The sequence below is a fragment of the Dreissena polymorpha genome, chromosome 16, assembly GCF_020536995.1.
Source record: "Dreissena polymorpha isolate Duluth1 chromosome 16, UMN_Dpol_1.0, whole genome shotgun sequence".
NCBI classification, from domain to species: domain Eukaryota; kingdom Metazoa; phylum Mollusca; class Bivalvia; order Myida; family Dreissenidae; genus Dreissena; species Dreissena polymorpha.
In genome coordinates, this window is record NC_068370.1 from 32,412,130 (window position 1) to 32,436,033 (window position 23,904).

At 35.3% G+C, this 23,904-nt stretch overlaps 2 protein-coding genes across 3 annotated transcripts in view; both read right to left on the bottom strand.

The window, feature by feature from the left end:
* LOC127862105 (uncharacterized) overlaps positions 1–23,904 on the bottom strand; it is a 123,939-nt gene that overhangs the window by 21,570 nt on the left and 78,465 nt on the right. The window lies entirely within an intron of this gene.
* On the bottom strand, positions 20,335–23,847 carry LOC127862108 (perlucin-like). Its single transcript, XM_052401086.1, has 5 exons — positions 23,692–23,847; positions 22,273–22,358; positions 21,861–21,951; positions 20,773–21,001; positions 20,335–20,412 (listed from the first exon to the last, which is right to left on the bottom strand). The coding sequence occupies exons 1-5, from the start codon at positions 23,753–23,755 to the stop codon at positions 20,388–20,390; spliced, it is 495 nt and encodes a 164-aa protein (XP_052257046.1). The 5' UTR covers positions 23,756–23,847; the 3' UTR covers positions 20,335–20,387.

Here is a 23,904-nt window from a genome sequence, read left to right on the forward strand (position 1 = left end):
CCGACTGACATAAGTGGAAGTGCATTATTTACTTATTCAGCGTCATGCACATAATGAATTTGATATATTCAAAATGTTTATATAGTCTAAAGAAAAACAACTTTACGTAAACAGCGTGTGAGATTGAAACATCATCGAGGATAAATTTGTTTATTCTATATCCAATAAATTCATCCAATCGGCATTCTTCATATGTACCACGTGACCGTCCAATATATTCCGGTATTGGATCCAAAAAGTCTGTATTTTTCCCATATTAGGCAGTTGAGTACAAGTGCACTAAGCAAAATTGTTTTATAACGATAAAAGCCGTTACCGAGAAAAAGTATCCGAATGTACTATAATTGACTCACACGGGCGCTTGTCTTGAAAATAGCATAGATGCAATTAAAGCATTTTAAAATCAAAATTAAAATTAAACAAAGAGCTGAAAGTGATATTATTGCATAAAATCTATCTATAATGCCCTTTGGTGGGTAGCAGAAACTTGGCAAAAGGAGGGCTTGAACGGGAGAAATCGTGTATTAACAAGGCGATTCACGTGCCGTTCAAGCCCTGTTATGTGTTTTTCATATCCATAATCTGGTCCACGCGCAGTTACTTCCCTTCTCCAGCCTTCGACGACTTTCCAAGCATAAATGAGGAACTGAATAAGCACCAGTTTCTTCATGCATGCAGGGATAATGACCATTTCAATCCACTTTTAAAGTTATACCATTTGCACTCTCTTGACAACAGCTTTATTTTATTGGCAACGTCAATGAAGTTAAGGTTATTTACTCAACACTTTCAAAAGCTATGCTGTAAATGTAAGTGTTTATGTACCTTCAACGTTCCTGCTGAAAATTCCAAAATAATTCCTCATTTCTTACTGTGCGCGGCTGCATTTCAACTTTGCATTAATCCACTGTTTAAACACATTTTAAATCGAAAACTGCCTATCCGAAGGTAAAGCCTCGCCATTTCGGATGATGACCGAGTGAGGCATATGTAAAACACAACCTTAAACTGTATTGAAATAATCGAATTATTTTGTCGATGTCGAATAAAAAAACATATTGTTTTCAATGTTATTTAAAATTATTTTGGTATGTGTGATTTGTTTATGCAATAATAGCGAAAATACACATTTTCTCGGACATGATGATCTGCGGGCGCTCTCAAAATACGTTCCTGCCCTCGTGCTGCGAACTCGGGATGGAACGGATTTTTCTAGCGCCCGCAGATGATCATGCCCTCGAAAACGCGTATTATCCCTATATTATGGTCATTTTTCACTGTTGAATTGAGCTGAAAAGAATTAACAGGTGAAAAGAGTAAGTTAAAATCTGGTTACTGTCCAATTATCTGCAACTCATCTTGCTACCAGTTATTTATATAAAATATATTTTATATTATATATTTTACGTGACCCACCCAGTCCTGTAAGCCGAAATGATCCGTAAAACAAAATGCTGTCTTTGTGTCGTATAAACGAATATGCACTAAAACTAAATTTAGGTTCACATTGTACATGCGTGATCAGTTGTCAAAACGAAAGTACGGTTGATATTCAAATGCATTATTTTTCTCTTTCCGGGATATTGGTTTAGCACGTTGCATTAACACATATAAGTGTATATGAAGTGAAAACACCAAAATTAAACAACGGTTGCGATAGACACCTATAAACTGTTAGATGCCCATAGTATCACTATAAGAAAGGGATATAGAATAAAAAGCTTATTAGACGTTTAAACTGTACAATACGTGATATATTTGGACTCGCACACAGTTTGAAGTCATATTGGACTCGCCTAACGGCTCGTCCAATATGACGTCACACTGTGTGCTCGTCCAAATATATCTCCGTATTGTACAATGAAACGTCTAATAATCTATAATTACAAGTGGCGTGTGTACTATACAGATAGAGTCGTATTTATTAAGATCATTAAATGCAGCAATATCCAATCCTATCCAACATATTGCCGGTTGATGTTCTAACTGGTTGGTGAAACGTCAATTTAAACGCGAATGTTCTGATATAAGTGTTTCGTGTATATGTAATTATATCATATTTGAAGACATTATTGTGTGTTTAAAACATGGTTTGTAGACTCGTAAAAAATACTTACTGACATCGCACAGAGAAATATTAATGCCATTTTACTATTCTTCGAAAACTTGCAGTATAACAACTTCATAGCCATAATAAATTCGCGTAAACTTACTGAACATTTCAAACACACACCTCATTTGAGACATTTATACTAATATTACTAAGTATTATTACTATATCAATAATAATTTAATTAATTATAACACTCAATTATTAGAATCAAAGTACTGACAGTACTGGTGTGACGATGCCTTTGAAAGGATGGATATAAAAGCATCAAGTTAAGTTTATCTACATCACCACAATTGTGTATGTTGGTACGAAAAAAAAATTTGGTACAAATATTTTGGGAAAAAAAAGGGTATGAAAACAAATTTGGGTACGAACAAATATTTGGGAACCAAAAATTGGGACCGAAAATTTTTGGGTACGAACAAAAAATTGGGGATGAAAAAAAAAATTGGGTACGAAAAAAAACATTGGGTAGGTACGAAAAAAAATTGGGTACGACAAATTTTAGGTACGGAAAAAAAATTGGGGGAACGGGAAAGTAGTACCTGTGGGGAACTTGACCCACACTCGCACATTTTCGGCCCTTTCCGTCAAACATCAGATAAGTTCCTCGAAGGCAATAGTATGAATACACATTTCGGAAGCGGTAATGCGGTCCTACCTACGCGCGTCAAAATGTAAGCGAAACATGTACACAAGTCTGTCAGGAATGATTGAATTAACGAAGAAAATCGTGTATTGATGTAAGTTTTTTGAAGAAATGTGCAGAAAATATATTAAACAAGAGCTGTGTTTGTGAAACACAATGCCCCCTGCTGAGCAGCTTTGAACCCATATATTTTACCATTGACCTTGAAGGATGACCTTGACCTTTCACCACTCAAAATGTGCAGCTCCATGACATACACATGCATGCCGAATATAGAGTTGCTATCTTCAATATTGCAAAATTTGACCTTTGACCTTGAAGGATGTCCTTGACCTTTCACCAATCAATATGTGCAGCTCTATGAGATACGCATGCATGCCAATATTGAAAAAGTTATGGCCAATGTTAAAGTTTTCGGACACACCGACGCTTTATATTTGACATTTGACCTTGAAGGATGACCTTCACCTTCACCTTTCACAACTGAAAATGTGCAGCTCCATGAGATGCACATGTATGCCAAATATAAAGTTGCTATGTTCAATATTAAAAAAGTTATGGCCATTAAAGTTTTCGGACGGACGGACAGACTGACACACTGACTGACTGAATGACAGTTCAACTGATATAGGCCACCCTACCGGGAGCATAAAAAGCAATGGCGATATTTTTCTCAGCCACATAATTGTTAATAGTTTGATATCACAAAATGAAAGTGAAAGTAGAACTGTAAAAAATGACAACCTGTCAACGTGTTGTTTTTGCTGGCACGAGAGGGCGATTACACTCAATGTGTTCACATTTTGACCATAGGCTTTGTCAATGACCTTTATAGTATGGGTAGCTTTGATATTATTTATTGCTATCATGTAACTGCATGATTGTGTATATGTTTACAATACACAAAGCATAAATAATGATATAAATATACTGATTGAGCTTATAATAATCTGAGAACTATAGCCAGGTCAATTAAGGACTTAAAATACAATTTTGTGTCCTGATTTCATGCAGAAATTACCATGCATGTCCTAGATTTCAAATTCAAGGCCCTGGTGTGACACATTGGTAGCATTACCGTTAAACTGTTACCAGGCTTATGAAATTAGTTTTTATTGAACTATCTAAGGAAATCTAAATCAGGCACTAATTTTTCTTGTTTTAATACAGTCATAGAACAGTTGTGGCCTCTGGGTAATGACCAATTTTTGCTTACTTGTTACACCCTTAAAACTTTCCACATGTCTATAATAGCAAATCTGGATTTAGGCGATCTTCAATGGTACATTTAAACTTTAGCTCTGTTACAAGAGTGCTGGTAAAGTCCAGTCACATATTTAAATTTAGGCCATGTCAAAATCAAAGTGTCAAAGACAAATGAAAGATGCGTTCATTAATTATTGTCCAGTTGTTAACTTTTGCTGTAAGTTTTTATAAAATATGACTGATGAACATCATGTGAGAGAAAATTCACATTATCATTGTATATCAGGTTTAGCAACCTTTTAGATAACAAAGTATGCTAGTTTTCAATGTCGCTTCTGGGGATCGAACCCGTAGGGCTTTTAGGAAGATTCTGAAATTTTCGATCCCTCGAGAGCAACCAAACCAAAAATTAAGTCAAATATTGCCGACTCGGTTTTTTGAGTCGGTTCATGACGGATAATGGAGCTTGATTGGTCATTGTCGGCTCTGGTACTACTTACATGTACCCCGGGTACTCTTAAGTATATTTACATGTACCCTGGGTACTCTAAGTATACTTACATGTACCCAAGGTACGGTAAATAAACGTAATTGTACTTGGTCCATATTATACTGTACCCGAGTTGTATTCGCGCCCAAAATCCGATGTCGTAAAACGCGCAACCGATTATCTTAAACACACTTCTCTTCAAAAAACACTGCATCAACATGCTTTTTGAGTATGTGTTCCGATTATATAGAGGCCATTCTTCAGAAAATTGACATAAATGTGTATATATAATTATTACAAAAAAATAGTCGACAACGACTGATTTAGGGTTAAATTTCCCGGGTACATTTTAGTATATTTACCGTACCCGGGATACATGTAAGTATACTTAAGAGTACCCGGGGTACATGTACGTAGTACCCGAGCCGACAATGAACAATCGAGCGATACTGGAAGGTGCAACATCTCTCACGCCCTCTAGCATCGCCTTTAGCAGTATTCAATTCTCAACAGGAAAGTGCTGGAGTCATTGATCCCGAGGCACAAGAAAAACAATTGATTAATGTTCGAAATAAATAATTTGATTAATAACAATTCTGTTATTTGAGCCAGGTCACAGGAAAAGCGCAGTCAAATCAGTATCCAATTAAATTATTTGTTATTGTCAGAAAAATGCTTTTAAGCAAACAGCTTTCAAGCGACTGCTGGCTGATCTAGATCCAAACTGGCCACAATCGCCTTAACCCTTTGCATGCTGGGAAATTTCTCGTCTGCTAAAATGTCGTCTGCTGAATTTGTAAAATAAGCATTTTCTTCATTGTTTTTCAAAGAATACTATCAGAATAGCAAACAGTTTGGATCCAGATGAGACGCCACGTTCTGTGGCGTCTCATCTGGATCCAAACTGTTTGCAAAGGCCTTTAAAATTCGGTCACGCTCTGAAAGGGTTAATGTCTCTTTTACTGTGACACAGTTCATTTAACTTTAAAATGATAAAAAGTACTAACACGAAGAAAGAGTACTAACCAGTAAAAGTTTGAAATCAATGTTGAATCTCAGGACAGCTTGGTGATCTGCAAATCCCCGATGAAATGTTGATATCGGGTATCATAGTCATTCAATAAGTCGCAAAATGCTCGAATACAATTTATAAAGCACAATGTGACTTATATTGATAACTAAAATACCAGTAATCAGTATGCCAGTTTTGCCGTGTCAAGCTGTTACGATCCAGAGACCAGAAAGTCCTTCATTCACATCGAGTATATATCCTTCGAATTCCAACTATTGTTGTCATAAGCGGAGATTTAGTTAATAAATAATTCACATATCCTAAATGACAGCTTCTAAATAGCGAAACAAGCCAATGTATGCAGGAAGAAAGTTTTTAATCGAAACTCTCATTAAGGCGGCCATTGTTGAATGTTGAAACACGAACGACAATTCTGCTAGGAGAATGTTATCAATGCTAGGATCCTACGCAGTGGCGTATGCCCAAGGGAAGTAAATGAAAAATCGAGTTATCTCAATCGGACTGGCTCGGTCTTTTACATAGATGGCCATTGTAAAAAAAAATTAGGTGATTATCAAACCTTGGACGCTGCTGTTCCAGCATCGTCAAAAAGTAAAAGAAACTTACCGTTAATTAATCCAAACAACCTCCAAACACTGACCTGGCTATATATATATCGATCACAAAGTACTTATTTCATTATTCACTTACTCTTTATTATAAGTATTCATCGAATGAAAAATCATGTTGTGATAAGAACAAACAAATTGTGTTATCTCTTGCAATAATCAGATCCAACTACGATCGGATAAAGGTGATCAAAACCACGGTTGACATCAATCTCTTGCACGACGGTTACATTACATTCACCTCTGTGTTGGGCTCAGAACGGACTATAGACCGTTCCATAATCGATAAATTGACCGCCGCCATATTGTCAGTCACGTGACTGTCCGCCATTACACTGCTGCTAACTGGTGCGAGTCTGCGATTCCAAAAGCCAAAGACGTATAGAATACCCGCTTAACCGTTGTCGGATAAATAAATTACTTAATGAATTAATGTGAGGCGATTATCACATTTTTGTTGTTTAAATGATTGTTTGAAGTTGAGATTGATTGTTACAAATAAAATGTTTAAAATGCTTTCGTGTATTTGCTTTTTTATATCTGTAATCAAGTGGTAATCATCGGCGAAAATTTGCCGGTTCAGTCGCTCATACTTGTTACTTTTAACGTTTCACAAACAATTCATGCATGTATTGTTGTGTTGATGTTAATAGCCGCAACATCAAGCAATTTATATTTTAATTAATACTTATTAAAGATTCTTGCGCAATTAATTACCGCTAATTGTTTGTAATTGGTCTCATTTTGTAAAAATCTACATTCCAAAATCATAACATATTATATTAAGTACGGTATGATATTTTTGATACGCCTTCCATTATTTTTCTTGTTCTAACTGATATCAAAGATAAAAAATTGTGGTTTGGATTTATATTTAATTTTTTTTAGATGGAATTTTGTCACGTTAAAAAACGAGCTTTTTATCATGAGAGAGTGATATTGATCTTGACGATATTTTATGTGATTATTCGGAAGATGAAGAGTATGTGATCTATGTGATATATCTATATTTGCATCTGTGAATCATTTAACAGCTATAAAGCTAAAAAATACTTTAAAATGTATTTTATAGGTCTTTGAAGTAACGCAAAACATATGGATAACGACACCAAATGTTTAGTCAATTAATCCACACAAAAAAAAACTCCGAAAAAACACCTAAATAATATTTCAAAAATATATTATTAAGCGCCAAACGAATTTATTAATACATTTATTTGCAACTTAAAAAACGCGGCATAAGCATCAAAATAAAGATTATCTGAAGACTGTAAGGCCAACAATTTGACACAACAAAGAGCTCTATGCATAAGCCGTAATATTTTTTGCAGAAAAGCTTCAATAAATTACAATAGTAATACATCTAATTATAAAAATATAATTATGAATGGCATGAGTACGTTAGTGTGATAAACACGTGAGTAATAGAAAGTGTAAGGGGTGCATTGAAAATAAACGTACTACAAAGCCCTATTAAAAGCGAAGTGCATGACAGTATTTACATGTAATTTTAATTTGATGGGTTTTGTACAGAGAATGACGCTATTGAGGAATATTAACATACAACTGAAAAACACAACCTTACATGATGCAATTTGAACTGTGTATTCATGTATATTGAAAAATCGTTACTAGTGAGTATGAGTGGCAAATATCTAACATTTTAACACACATATATCTATATTAATATTTTTTTTAAACATTATTTACCCCCGTTCGTGTCAAATGTAATTTCTTGTTTTTATGATGTCGTTCGTGCATTGCCGTAACATTAAATCTTCATACGAAATGACGTAGTTTTAATTAACCGATACCCGCTAAATACGTTAAATGTTATGTTTTTAGGTAAATTTTAAAATTATCAAATACTTTTTTTTGTAAATTAAACCAGGGATTAAACGGGCTAGTATCTTTACGGTGTACAATTTCTGATATTCTATATTGGACATAACTTTTAATTTGTACAATATGTAACATATCTAATGAACGCAACTGTTAAGTATGTCGGGGGTAAAATATTAAACCAAATGACTGCTTAATACTACCAGAAAGAGAAGACATGGTGGCATCATCAATTGTGTTTAATGACCAGACTGTCATCTGCCACCCAGTGTGGTTTATGACACCCCGGGGTGACGCCATGTTGTTAGTTAAGTCTGGATAATATCTGATCAAAACGAGATAATCGGATTATGCAGAACAAACGGAAATTCAACATTGGAATGCAAAGGATTACGCGATTTTAAGATTGATGCATATAATCAAATGATACATATTGCATTTAGTTTAATTAAATGTTTTTTTTAATGTGTCAACGTGTTTACTTTCCTAGACAAATAACTACAAAATGCACGTTTTTCAAACATTTTTCTGTTATAACACTAGCTTAACATCTCCTCTAGCAGAAAAACTTTATTTCATACAATTTGCATGACAAACAAAAAAGTTTTACAAAAAGAAAGAAATTCACCCGTTGAATAATCGGTGCTCTCTTATATATGTTACCGGTAGTTTGGCAGTAGTGTAATGGCGGACGCGGAGAGTATTCAGGGTAGATAATTGGGTAATTACTAAATTATGGAACGGTCTATTGTTATGAAAGCGTCTCATTCATGTCATGATCATTCCAAGCGTTCATCATTGAGGTTACAGTATACTAAATAATCTCTTGCTCGACGGTTACATTGCATTCACTGCATTGGAGAAAACCATCTCATACCAAAATATCTTATATCAGTCTTAATTCATTATTATAAAATTGATATGTTTTTTTTTTATGTTAAAAAACCAACATACATACACACGTCGAAGCAATTTCTAACGTCACTCAATAAAAATTATGTTCAATTGTTTACATTTGTGAAGTGCGTGGAAAGATTCCATCTGCGTAAATGGGCAATAAAATAGTTCCAAAGAGTTGCATCAAAACTCGCAAGTTTTTGCACGATTTATCGTACATTTAAAAGTCATATTTCTTAATTTAATGCATGCGATCTTAAATATCCAATCAAATATACATTGAATGCGTTTGTTCGGTTTTACCTATTTTATAGGCAAAATGACAAGCTGAGCATTTCGCAGAGTTGTATGTGAGAGCAAGGAACGACAACTCTGCGTGGAGATTGGGTTGACATGTGTTCGACAGCAGTGAGTGATTTACTAAGTATGTTAGCATGTTTAAGTCCACCTATAACTTTGGGCCTTACGGATATTTATTCAAGCCATTTCTTAGATGACCTACGGCGACAGTGAATCACGTCACACAATTAGCGTAACTAATAGGATCGACTGTTAATTGAATGTTTATTATATATCATTAATGCGTGCAGATGCATACACTTACCGATTTAAACAAAAGAACGTGCAATATGTAATTACAATTATCAATAAATCCAAGTCCCTTTCGGTTATCGAGCGGTCAAGGCAGTCAATGTCCGGGTTGTTGTGTCTGCTCTCATCACTACAATGTATAATACCTTACGGGGTGTATGTAGGTAACTGTAAATATAAGACATTCGAGGGATCTTTGGTTTACTTTCAACATGATTAATATTTTATGACTAAACACCAACGTATTTTCAGTTAGCTACCAACTGTTAATGCACAATATTCGTGGGTCGTATGAGCAGATAAATTATAAGGAATCGGGTGTATGTATTCTAGATATTCGTCTGTACTTATAGGATCGACTGTTAATTGAATGTTTATTATAGCCCATTAACGCGTGAAGACGCATACACTTACCGGTTTATACGAAGAAACGTGCAATATGTAATTACAATTATCAATAAATCCAAGGCCTTTTCGGTTATCGGGCGGTCAAGGCGGCCAATGTCCGGGTTGTTGTGTCTGCTCTCATCACTACACTGTATAATACCTTTCGAGATATGTAGAAAACTGTTAATATAAGACATTTGAGGGGTCTTTGGTTTACTTTCAACATGATTAATATTTTATGCATACCATCTGTTTAACCAAAGTATTCTCATTTAGCTACCATCTGTTTATGCACAATATTTGTGTTTGTGTGTCGTATGAACAGATAAAGTAAAGGGAATCGGGTGTATGTATTCTACATATTCGTCCGCACGACAAAGGACTCTTTGGATGGCTAATCCGCCAACACGAATACATAATTACACTCATTGACGATAACGTTTACTGAATTGGTATGTATTTATATCCTACACATTAGATACATATGCTATGAATATAATTTCACTTTAAAGCATTATTTATAATTATAATACCTCTAGCAAAGTCTCCGTTAGTCTGGAGTTGCCATCCCCTGTCATTACGTCTTGGTATCCACGTACACCACGGTCCAATGAGGGACGAATGAAAATTCTGCAAGGAGAAATTTCTACCAGATACCTGAACTTTAAGGGGGTTTTACGTTTATATGACAAAAAATAAGTTAGCTTTCTTGAGGAGAATAAAAAAGCCTATGGAACATAAACTTAAGTTTAACTTTGACGAAAGTGTTGGAAATTATTAACAATTTAATATATAAAATATATAAAATAAGTTTGTCATGCGTGGCCGAGAAACATGTGGCCTGATAAACTCAATCTTATCCGACTCTCACATCTTATTCTATTTATCCTTTGATGCATCGCCTAGTATGATCCAAACGTTAGAAATTGTGACAACGATGTCCAAACACTGTAATTTGTTAACATCATTATTTGCTATATAGCGACACATTAAACTATACATTTTTTTCTAAAATAACGATTGGAAAAACATGTGCTAAAAGTACACAAAACCAAAGTTTATACAATTAGTTGTTATGTATACAGAGTTTACTTAGATTTCTGGTATCAATAAATGTCATTTTCATCTTAATGGAACAATTACTTAAATTTCTGTATAAGAAAGTTTCGTGGGCACCGTTTAATAAACTACTTACGCAATCCTTGGATTCATGCACACATTTTGAATTCACTACTGTACAGTAGAATTAATGTAGTGCAGATTTATGCAATTCACATGCAACATTAGTTAATGAGTTACTAGGAGAACATACGCACTATCATTCTATCAAAGAATTTGAAGTAAATTCAATGGATTTAATATATCTGCTTAAGTCTAGGAATTGCGTAAGTAGCTTAGTAAAACGGAACCCTGAAGTATGTTGAGGTAAATCGCAATGGGGTCACGGCGGTTGGAGGAACACTAAGATTGGGGGATATGTATAGACCGGTACAACAACCCGTCATGTTACAATGCCAACACACGTACTGTGCGGATTGCCTGTCGGGCCTACCGTTGACTGGGTAGGTAGTGTATGTAGATGGACGTTAACAATCATTAAGATTGATTGAACACTACGTGGTAGCTATTCTAAACTTAAAACTTCAATAACCACGTAATTGTGACTAGTATTGAACACTGCCAGACTTCCGTCTCATTAAGTTGCTAATGTGGTCCATAAGAATACGTGCGTATTTTAAATTCAGTCTTGGTTCTTCGATTTCTTTGAAACATCGATGTATTGTATTTGTTCCATGAAATTCATAAAATAATGTTTCATTTCACGTAACAATATATGTACATCAATCTGAAATGAATGACATTAAAATAATGAACGGCCAACGACCAACGCAAAGCATTGGCGTTTAAACCAGTTATCATGCATGCCAAAATCTCACACCATTTTTATCGAAGTTCGTATGGTATTTTTCATTTACGACCAAATTGAAACTGAAAATACATAAACTGTTGATTAATGCGGTGTGTGGTTATAATCTTTTTTTGAAAGTGAAATATGAATCATATTATAATGTTTGATGAAACGGACCTCAGAATTTTTCCACATCATTATGTAACAGTTAGGGAAAGGTCTAGTACGAAATATAAGTGTGCTGCATCATGTTTCTTTTTGTTTTTCCTCTCCTCCCCTTGCTATGGTAAGCAATGAAAATCTTTTAAAAATCAATTTATTTTGCCTTATTTTAAAAATAACCTGATGAGGCTAATGTGCTTAAAACCATTAATTGGATGCGTGGGACTTATGGATATCCTGGATATAGCATCTTCTTAAAAATATCATTTTATGGTCCAAATTTCGTCTTGCTCCTTTTAAGCAGCACCCCTCTAGCTTTTCGGATCATAAATCTGCCCCCAATAGCAACACACACGAAAAAATACACGCCATTATTATGACCATATTATATACAAATTATGATTGTCTCTTGGGTCATCGCATGGGAACGGTTCATACAAAGCATGTACACCGATTGACGGCAATCCAAACCTCACAACCCCTGCGCAGAGATTCGACTGTTTCCGAGCACAGCTCGATGTCAAATTCTTGCCAGCATAACCAAGCACGGGTTGGTGATTAATTCAAATGTTATTTTTAAAGTTATTTTTCAATTGTTATCTTTTTTATTTATTCTTGTAATACTTGACAACATATGATATATAAAATATCCATTTATGTAGAGATTCTAATAAAATTCAAAATAAATAAGAAACAGTTATTAAACAAACCCTTCAAGATCTGGAAGGGTTTCGACTTGTGATTAGAGCTGTCACGATTCGGTTCGTTGCATCGAAAAACAGGTTCAATGCCGCCGATTCGATTTCGATACCAATACGGTCAATTTCGATTCGATTCACGTCAATCCCGATTGATCCGCATTTTAAACTTTACTTTCCGAATCAGTCGTCTAAACGTTCTTGTCACTTGTAATACGTCTTGTGATTGGCCAATAGCTGATATGGCATCCAATGAATGAATGAATAGCATGCTGAGCATTACATCAGCCGGTAAAATGGCGTCTTCAACCTCGCCGAAAGACGCACCGTCAAAATTAAAATCAAAAGTATGGGAACCTTTCGGGTTTCGCGAAGGTTCTGATGCAAAGGCAACTTGCAAAACGAGTTTTGTTGACGTAAGTTACCCATATGGTTTGTTTACTAAACTGTGTGCATTCTGTTTACGAGTCAACTGGAAGTTGTTTACTAGTATATACTTACATGTTTTTTTCCTGTTAAGCACATGTTATACATCGTGCATTTTATGTTATTAAAGAATAACTCAACAGAAAGTTTTGTTCAATACATGTGTTACTTATAAAACAATGTTGCGTTTGTAAATTTTATTAAAAAAATTAAACACTTTTAATGTACAATATAATAAGTTAATAACAAATACCAAACATATTAATTCATGCTCTGGACAAAAAAACATGAACTAGTTTGCAAAATAAGCAGCAAATAGTTTAATTTGAATCGAATCGAAAATAATCGAATCGTACCATTTGGTATCGAAATCGAATCGAATCGAATGATGGGTGAATCGTTACAGCTCTACTTGTGATCGCAGTGGTTATCTCGGGCCGATGGTAGATAACCGCTACGTTCGACGGCCTCATTTTTGGCCAAGAATTGCAGTGCATACACGTGTCAATAAATGTTGACCTCATATTATTGCAATCCGAAATCAATTATCTAAACGTCACTATAAGGTTTTACGAATAATGTATTACATCTTTTCGGACACACAACCTCGGTCTGTATCGAGCATCTATCCATGGGCAAAATACAATGCGGAGTTGTGGTTCTTGAATGAAATAATTTTAGCCCTCTCAACGTTCCAGCTCTTTTCGCCTATCAATATATATGTCTATATAACAAATTCGCAAAATTGATTAATTATTATTTACAGGCTATATCATCTAAGCTAGTTTCGAGGATGAAACAAATGAGATGGACACGGACAAATAACAAATTTAAAGTCTCTGATTTTGAAATCTCAAGACTTGTAATCTGAAATCCTTATATTTTATCTTACAAAAGCCATTTTGTAAACCTTTTTATTTAAGCTCGATTGCGTCAAAGCCTTAGGCTTATATAAAACGCTCTCGATTCCGTTTTCTTGGTGTCTATGGGGGAGATCTAAAGAACGCTGCAACAGTGGGGATCGAACCCGTGACCTCCCGATCGCTAAGCGGACACCATATCCATTACGCCACGGTGACCTAAGCCATTACCCAAAAGCCATTGAGATTGTTTTACAAATGACTCTTGACTGTTGAAGAATGCTAGACGTAATGATGTAGACATTGATTTATATATAACTTATATACCCGAAGAAAGCCGGTAAGGTTGATTCAAAGTTCCCTGCTTATCTAAATTAAATATGAGGTTTATCTTACGATATGTAACAAAAGAATCTTATCGATTTTGAGTTGAATTCGTATAAAATGAAATGCAGGCAAAATCAGATATCGATCAAAAGTAAATGAAATGTATCACGTGTGAAACTTTGGGCAACAAGAGACAAAATAACCACAACCGATTACAATAAAAGCATTTCACCTTGCTGTAGTAGACAACAGGTCCGCATAGTGATTGGGAGTTCGCGGATTTTAACTCTATACAATTTGCACCATGGACACGCACTGGTTTTACCTCGGCAACGGCGTGCATTCATTAGCAACTTTTTTATTTCGATCGGAAAGAGCTAGGCTAAATAGATTAAAACTTTACAGAATCGACATTAATTATATAATTTAGCTTTCTTAGGAAACCGATGCAATACACTTCAATAGTTATCAATGGCCAATATTATACCTCACATATACTGGCCCCAATTTATCGTTACAAGAGCTTTTTTTAGCATTCGACGTCGGTCTATAGACCTTTTGCGCATGCCCGGCTGGCCACTATAATGTTTTAGGGCCCTCAGTGGAATTTACTTTTATTTAAATTATGTTCATATCCCATAACGGAACCTTGTACATCTGTACATTATATAATATATATATTGAGTTATACATTAGTCGTACACTGGATAATGTATACAGGTAGTATACGCATCTCAAGTCATAGCTATAGTGGTCAAGTTGCATGTCTTCATGTCCCCTATGCGTGTTACCGAAAGAGATTTATAACACCGCTGCACGCAAGATTCAAATTATCTATGTTTTTATGTGTAAATAGGTCTACATGTATGTATTTGCATGTGCTATATTCATATATGTACATTACATACCTTTCTCTGTTAGCCGAATTCGACCTACGGAAATACTGAACCCATTCCCGTACCTGTTGCAGCGTCTTGGAGCCGCCCTTTTGGCATTACCAGGATTCAAGTAGTACCGTAAGTAGGGTATTGGTAGTCCGGCTGTCGCAGTGGTTGGCGCAGGCGATTCTTATCTATGGGGTTTGGTTCCCGACCCAGGCGAAAGTTTGGTTGGTGGCCAATACATCGGATAGATGGGGCTTCATTCGAGTGCCCCGGTTGTCCCACATTTAAGATAATTTTATGGAAACAATAAAAAATGTCTGACATTTGCAGATATCTTCAAAATTATCGGTACTTTCGTGATTCTTCGCTTATTGGGTAAGAGTGCTGGGACACACCTAACATAATGCAGCCTTTGGCGGGGAAAAATACGGTCATAAGTACGATACAAATATGAATAGTGAAAGAAACATTTTAGATACGGTAGGTATTGTTTTTTGTTTGGTGTTGTTGGGGATCATCAAAATGAGCAATGTCAAAATGAATCATTTAACGCTTACATCATTGCATAAAAGGAATGGCTAGAGTGGGAGGCGGAAAACTACAACGGGCGAGGCATGGTCAGGGGTGATAACCCCAAAAAAGGGTTAGGGTAAGGGTTAGGGTTAGGGGTCGGGTTAGGGTTAGGGTTGGATTTAGGCTAACCCAAACCCTTACCCGACCCCTAACACTAACCCAAACCCTAACCCTAACCCTCTAACCCCCCCCCCCCCTTGCGAAATACCATACCATGCCTCGCCCGTTGTCGTTTTCCGCCTCCCACCTGAAACACAATATCTGGCCTAGTATAATCAAGTTACAACAAATAACAGACATAAGTCCACGATAAATTGAGTTAAATCAACTATTAACGACATTAATTCACCACAATGAACTTATAGCAAACTGAAAACATTGTAGCCATACTATTTGGTCTTAGACGTCAGTATAGCAAGCGCGCAAGGAATAATAGTAATGTTACATTTAACGGCCTTGAAACATTGAATAATTGTTTCGTGAAGCAAAACGCAAGGTGCTCCAGCACTATTGCTCTCCCATTATACACACGCGTGTGGTCCTTTGTTTGTGACAAGTCTACAATTGCCAAAAATGCACGGTACAATAGAAAGCACCATACACTATACAAATATAATCGAATAAAGCAGGGGCAACAACCTTGGAATGGTCAATGCTATGTATTGGTGGTTTAAACCGGGTTTATGGCGCTCAACCTCACACTTGTCCCAGCAGTATATTTATACACCTAATTATAAATAAATATTAACGTCATAACATAAACTTAAAAATAATTAACAAGCAGGAAAACGTATTTAATTTAATTATATTTTAATTACTCAATGATAGAATGGAAACCAGAGCAATATTATTACAGGCAGACAATGAATTGAACGAAACAACATCAATTACATCCCTTCTTTCTACAAAAAAAGATTTAAAAGATAAAGTTTAATGTAGTTAATGTATCAGATCATCGTCGTGCAATACAGGGAAACACGTCTTCCGTATCATGCAAGCCAAATGTTTGGAAAACATATTTTATGAAATTGACCTTAAAAACCAGTCACCAAGAAGCAGACAAATGCTTCACCACTATCAACATCGAATTGAAAGAGAGAAATACAAAAACATGTTTAAGGATTGTTTGTCAATGTAATTCGTGTGCATGGAGTGCTAGCCGGCATGACATTAAATGTGTCGACTACACTGGGCATTTTCATGTTTTATATTCGCATTCAAAACAAAAATATACTATCTACATAATACGTATTTCTGTTTCTTTGTCTGTATAATCAAAACAAATGTAATGCTCACATGATGTGTGACTGTCTCTAGCACAGCTTTTTTTTACAGAAGTTCTAGCAATAGACTTGAAACGGCAAGGGAATACATAGGTACGTTATATCTCTAGATTAATGTTTTTAAAAAGGACCAGTAAACATTCGAAATAATTAAGCATGTTTTCCGCTTTGTGTCACACACTTTAAATAACTATAAATGACACCATTTCTTTTCTCACTCAATAATTTACAATTTAAAACAACGATACCGTAATTGTGAGGATGTGTTCGTAAACATTGTTGACATAAGGCTGTGATGATGCATGTAACATGTTATGCAACATGTAAGGGACACATTAATTGGCCTAAGGGGTTTCAGAGCTCTATTCAACACCACGGTAATAACAATTGGTTGTGTATGTTTTGATTTTTATTTGTATTTACGTTTTAAAACTCGATAGTTATCCGCACGCTTTTAAAAGCGTGGGGATATTGTAATGATCTCCGCTGTCTGTCCGCCTGTCCTGGCCACTATCTCCTCCTACACCATTAGCACTAGAACCTTAAAACTTACACACATGGTAGCTATGAGCATATGTGCGACGGTTCCTGTGTCAAAAGTTATGGGTAAATAAATGGGTAAAATGGGTAAAAACTCATTATAACTAACAACATGCGACGCATTTGATAATAACTTGTGACTCTGGGGTCAGATCAAAATTCCAAATAGTGCACCGTCGCACATATGCTCATAGCTACCACGTTTTTAAGTTTAAAGGTTTAAGTGCTAATTGTGTAGGAGCAGGACGGACGGACGAACGGACAGACGGTAACGAAAACCACATAATCCCCACGCTCCGTCCGTCCTGGCCACTATCTCCTCCTACACTATTAGCACTAGAACCTTGAAACTTAAACACATGGTAGCTATGAGCATTTGTGCGACAGTGCACTATTTGGAATTTTGATCTGACCCCTCGGTCAAAGTTATGGAGTTTGGGATGGGGCCGGGTCAGAGATTTTCACTCATGTTTTTAGGTTATTGTACATTAACTTCTTCATTTCCACCGATTCACTTCTAATTTATACTGAACTTCTCTTATGACAATTCGGTCAATATCAACTATGCCTGGCCCCATTACCAACCCTGTGGCGCCTCGCCCACATAGACCACGCCCACCCAAAATTTTGTTTTGACATAACTTCTTCATTTATTCACCAAATGAATTCAAATAAATAATCAACATCTCTTATGACAACACGGTCTATCTCGAGCGTCCATGGCATCATTGCCCACCCCGGGGCCCCACCAACATAGGCCTTGCCCACCCAAAAATGCCTTTTAATAAAACCTCTATGCGCGCCATTTTTCTAGTTAATGTTGTTAAGATACGAAATATGACCACGAAAGCTGGACCATGTTTCATAATACACCAATCTGCGAACAGTTCCTCAAAGGCAGCACATGAGTATTATTATTATTTGCTGATAAACAAATTGAATCAAATGCCAATACACTACTTCACAGTGAGATGGACGAAGCTGAAGGCTACTTTATTTATTTTCTTCAGGAAAATTGCGACATACTTTTAAAACTGTCCTACGAAGATTTGTCAGGGATCATTATGAACACAAGAAAGGTACATGTTATTTGCATTAAATGATAAAAGCAATATAAATGTTGCAAATTAATAATACTTCAAAAGGCTATGGCACATTGAAAGGCTTTACAGGTGCAAAGTCGTTACAAATCTGAAATTTAGAATAAAATATAAACATACATGTATCGTGTATACTGGGTATATTTCACAGGAAAGATCTTTGGGCATTTGAAGTAAAATTCGTTTTATAAATTGATATTTGTATGATTGGCCTTTTTCTTGTTGACATTTTGAAGTTTCTTGTTTGCATTTTTTCAAGCATTTTTAAAATTTGTTTTTATCAAATTTCTCATTATGTCTATTATATTTATTATCATAGTGTATCTATATAATATAAAATATTTTTATTATAAAATAGTAAATTTTGTTCTTGCCATAGTTACTTTAACAGAGCATGTATCAAAAGAAATTGGGTTTGTTAAACGGCTTAAAAGTGTCAGACGGAGTGTGTGATGTATGAATAGAACATACAATTGTTAAAAATTATGTGCCCACCATGTGTGGCAAAGTTTATCTTTTAAACTTGACCTAATTTGCATCAAAACAAAAGTACGACAAAAATTTTGCCATAATCCCCTTCAATAGCCTATGTTTTTTAAAATCGTTGAAGCAATCTACAATCAATAAAAAGCGTATTTACATATTATTTGTATAGGTTTTTATGTCATTATATCGTATTATATCAGGATAAAAAATCACATTTTAGCCATTTGTCATGTGTGTTAGTATATTTGTGATGAAGTGTTTACACGCATGTTTGATGTTTCCTTATAATTTCAACACTTGCATGTATCATTATTATTGAAAATGATAAAGCAGAGAAACATGCAGTATATTTATGTGGAAAAGTTAAAAATGATTTTGTTATGGTAATGAATAAGTTTGATTGATGCTCGGTTCTGATAACAACTGCTTTATAGTAACTTATGTTTGTCCTTATATTGTTAGCTGAAATTATGTATTGTTCCTTAAATAGCATTATCGTTACGAATGCCGTTGTAACTGAGCAGTTGTTAACTGAAATTCCACTATTTCCAGTGTCTGTTCGTTTGGACGCATTGACGGTATGATTTGTTTTTGTACGTGTAAACACCGTGTGAACGTACATTTTGAAACAGCCTCCTTGGTTTACATCCAACCTACATACTATAACTTATAAAGAAGTGAAACTCTAGCTGACCTAGCAATATATCACTCCCGTCATCCAACATGATTGGTCATTTATTTATGGCAAGTGACCAATTGCTAAAAAGCACAGCACAGCACGAAACAACACATAACATATCCATCATTGAATAAAGATGTGGTCAACGCATTGGAACGGTTAATACTTAGCATTGGAGGTTTAAACCGTTAAATGGGATTCCTTCCCCGTATTCCGTTCTTGCAAATAATCAATTTGTAATAAGAATCGAGCAATCGTTTATGCAAATGGTTCCCTGGAAAATAGAATAGGCTACTTCTATTATGTCAATGTACATATTGCATTTATGTCTTTTGTCATTATATGTTTTTGTCCCTTGTGCAGTAGGTGTCCATTTACTGTCAAAGAGAGATTCAGTCCTCTGACTCGTGTGCGTTCAGCTATGTATTGTGATGCCATACATGTTTCAGTGTGAGTGGTTTATAATAAACAAGATTTCGGTTTCCTATGAAACAATGCATTTGCAAGACTATAATAAATATTTAACCATGTGGTCGGTTGCACATTTACTGTCTTAATCGCAAGAGGTACACTGTTTAATTAAAAAAAATATTTTGCCGTTCCATCTGTTTTATTTACAACAACGGACACCAAAGATGTTTCTGTCATCCGACGATTGCCTCTTCCACACTGAAATTAGAAAAAAAACACGTCAATCCATGTATATTTAAAAGACTTTATTTTGTAAAGAAATTACTTAAACCAACGTCTGTTTATAAGATATTTTGGCTATTTATTTTGAATCTAAACGTCATTGTAAGGAATTCATAATTTCGAGTGCAGTGTTTTAAAGTATCATTCTCATTATTTGAATACAATATACACGCATGTCAAATCATGTTTGTTTTTATACTGTTTGCCACACCATTGTTTGCTAACAATGTCACGTTTCCTACAACAAAAACAAGAAGAAGTCCATTTCCCACAAGAAGAACAATAGTTATTAAAACAGAACAGTAAAACAATTTCAGAGAAAAAATTTGATCATACCCTTTTTCACATATGTAGTAATTGTTTACATGGCATTGGTCATCGTTCCATTTGCGGTCAAATGCCCTTATTTGTGCACAGTTTTCGTTGCCTGCGCCATGTTCCGGATTGCCTCCGCCATTTGTCGGCTCATTCGGGGCCCAGTTAGCGTACGATATCCTTTGTTGTGACGTCGACCAAAGCCATTCATTTTCGATGAATAGATCGGACGCACCGATCCAAAATTCCCCTTATTCAAAATATAGAAATGTTTAAACTGCAGAAAAAATATCAGCAGAATAATTCTTATCAACAACCACCAAAATATACCTTACTAGAAGCTAGTGTTTAAAAAAAATTAGAACGGCCAATGCAAAGCATTTAGTTTAAGGCGGTTTGCACGTCAGACGAACCTCAGGCTTGACTCTGAAATAATCTCATATAATTGTTGAAACGCAACACAACCTAAAAAAGAAAAGAATGGAGCATGTAATGTGATAAAACATTGATGCGGGGCAGGGGAATTGGATACATCAAGGCAAATTCGTTGAACTTTAACCGTGCGTGTATCGGGTTCTTTCTGTGATACACGAAGATGATCAGAGAGGACGTTATACGATTCCAGTCTTGATACAGCTTCACTGCAAACGCATCTGGAGTTCGGCTTTTTAAATTTTTAAATATGCTTGCCGAGTAGGAATTTGTCATGTACTTGTGTAACTGCTTGTGTTTACTTAATTTTATATTTTTCCAGTAAGTTGAAGATTTCTGGTAATCATAAAACTATTGGAAATTGCATTACAATTCAATTGAATTGTTTGGGCATTTTTTACGACTTTATCAGGTTTGTCATGTATGATGTAATGCTATTTATTTTTTATGTTAAGGCAATTGTTTTCATGTCTCACACACAACACATACACCTGTTAATATTCCAAATGCCAGCTCTAATTCAAAAATCTTTCCAACAATGTGAGTCTTAACTAGTCGTGAAGAAGTACTCAGACACGCTCTAGGTCCTCACACGATGCAAAGGCATTATAATACACATTCGTAAACATATGTGCATTCCGCTATTCAAGAGAAGAAACTCAGACTGACTCAATTACCTCCTCTTCGCACGACCTCCTGCGTCAGGAAATTGTTCTCCGCCGCCGTCTCAATCTCGACAAGGTTTGCACGCATTTCTCTGCAGATCATCTGTGCAACAGAAACATCCTTTATATCAGACGGATCAAGCAACCTTAATCAACATAATCTTTTCGACAGTTTGTTATTATATTTGCCATAAAATGATTAATTTTAACTGCAATATAACATCAAAACGCAGGATGCCTCTTCGAAAACTCAAAAAAATAAGAACTTTGTTATCTTTTGTTTCAGTGTTGTTGTTTTGTTAACAGACAGCCTTATCTATGGCATAAGGTTATCAAAATGATGAAATTCTTTAACAAAAATACCACTTCGTTTATCACAAAATCAGTCATACAATGCCGTCTACCAGTAGGGGAAGTGGCAAACCTGCGCGAGTTCCCAAGGTTCTGTGTCGTGACTGAAGTGGTAACATTTTTCATGATACTCCATCCACCCATTGGGACAGGCGTCAACTTGAAAAAAAGAGACATATGAACACATCCACCGTATCTTCAGAAAAAAACACTCGAATAAACATATAATATACGAATTCATTTGTTAATGTCTAATAGTTATAAGTGCCGATTTGTGATAATTCTGCTTACTAAATCGACCAATCCGTTTATAGGATTGAGGTTTAAACTGCAAGCAAGCAATTTTGTTAGGTGTCTTGTATTGTCAAGAACAGATCTTTTGGAGTTTTGACACTTATTTAAAATTATTTAAAAACACACACTGTTAATTACTTAGGAAAGTCGTATACCTAGTAATATACATGGCCCTAAATTATCAACTAACATCATGTTAAGTCATTTTTTCCAAAATAGGAAATACTATTTGTATTCGGAATATCAACTTATATTTCTAAAAGAAAATGTTTTTTAGACGTCTATGTAATAACCAATAAAGCATTTATGAATAACGACTCAATACCATTGACGGTCGAACATTGAATTGCAATTCAAACAACTTTAATATTAAAAATAAGTAATGTAATCAGTCCTGGTCGAACACGTTTGTTTTAGAAACGGCTTATGTCATGATTAGTCATTTAACCATTTATCAAAACATAAACGCATGCTGTTTCCTCTGTCGCTTAAAATACTTTCATAAATACCCGTTAATAATACATTTCATCGTTCCTCAAAAAGTTGCAATTCCAGTATTTTGTTTGCTTGAGTTATTAAATAGTATTTCAATGGAACAATTATCTTGTATTTCTGTTTAATTTGAACTGTAATGCTATGAGGATAATGTTTATTTACACATGTATGTACTGCGATCAATTCTGAGCCAAGCGTGAGGTTCGGGGTCCCTTTAAACCGTTTCAAACTCCCAATGTTTTGCATTGACCAAGGTAGGGATCCCATTTTGCGGTGACCCCAGCTTTATTCAATGTCATTCGTTATGCGTGTTGTTTTGTGCTGTGCTGTTCGGCATAAGGTCACTTGCAGTAAATAAAGGACCAGGCGCGGTTGATGATGGGAATGCTATGCTACTGGGGCAGCGAAAGTTTCACCTTTGTATGCTTATATAGTGATGTTAAGTGTTGCGTAGTGCTTTGAGCAATTGCTTACTTTCGTTTGTTAAAAAGGATTTATCCTAATTATATTACTGGAATTTCTTAATTTTATATTTCACAAAAATAAAGAACGTTTTATCCATGTAAATATGTTAGCCATGCAATAACAAACAACAAACCAACGTAGACAAAGATCAATGGATTAAAAATCATTATTGTCTTAATGAAATAGGATTGTTTAACGATTTAATTGTATTTCATAATGTATACTGCCGGATATTTACCTGACTGTAAAACCAACTCGGCGACGCTTATATAAATTGCTATAATATTCACAATCTTTGCCATAACACCTGTCTTTTTCGAAACGATCTGAACGAAACACGACAGAAAATGAGCAGGTGGTGTACTGTTAGTTGAGATAAGATAAACAAGAACCATTCGTTTAATCTTTCGACGATTGCATCAGATACGTTTCTTTGCATACAAGCTCCACT

What these genes read in the sequence shown, in the direction of transcription:
- LOC127862108 (XM_052401086.1), bottom strand. Translation starts at nt 23,755, where the DNA reads ATGGCAAAGATTGTGAATATTATAGCAATTTATATAAGCGTCGCCGAG. An exon ending in CGAGTTGGTTTTACAGTCAG is followed by an intron (nt 22,359 to 23,691) that starts GTAAATATCCGG and finishes CTTTTTTTCAAG; the next exon opens with TTGACGCCTGTCCCAATGGG. An exon ending in AACCTTGGGAACTCGCGCAG is followed by an intron (nt 21,952 to 22,272) that starts GTTTGCCACTTC and finishes TCTGTTGCACAG; the next exon opens with ATGATCTGCAGAGAAATGCG.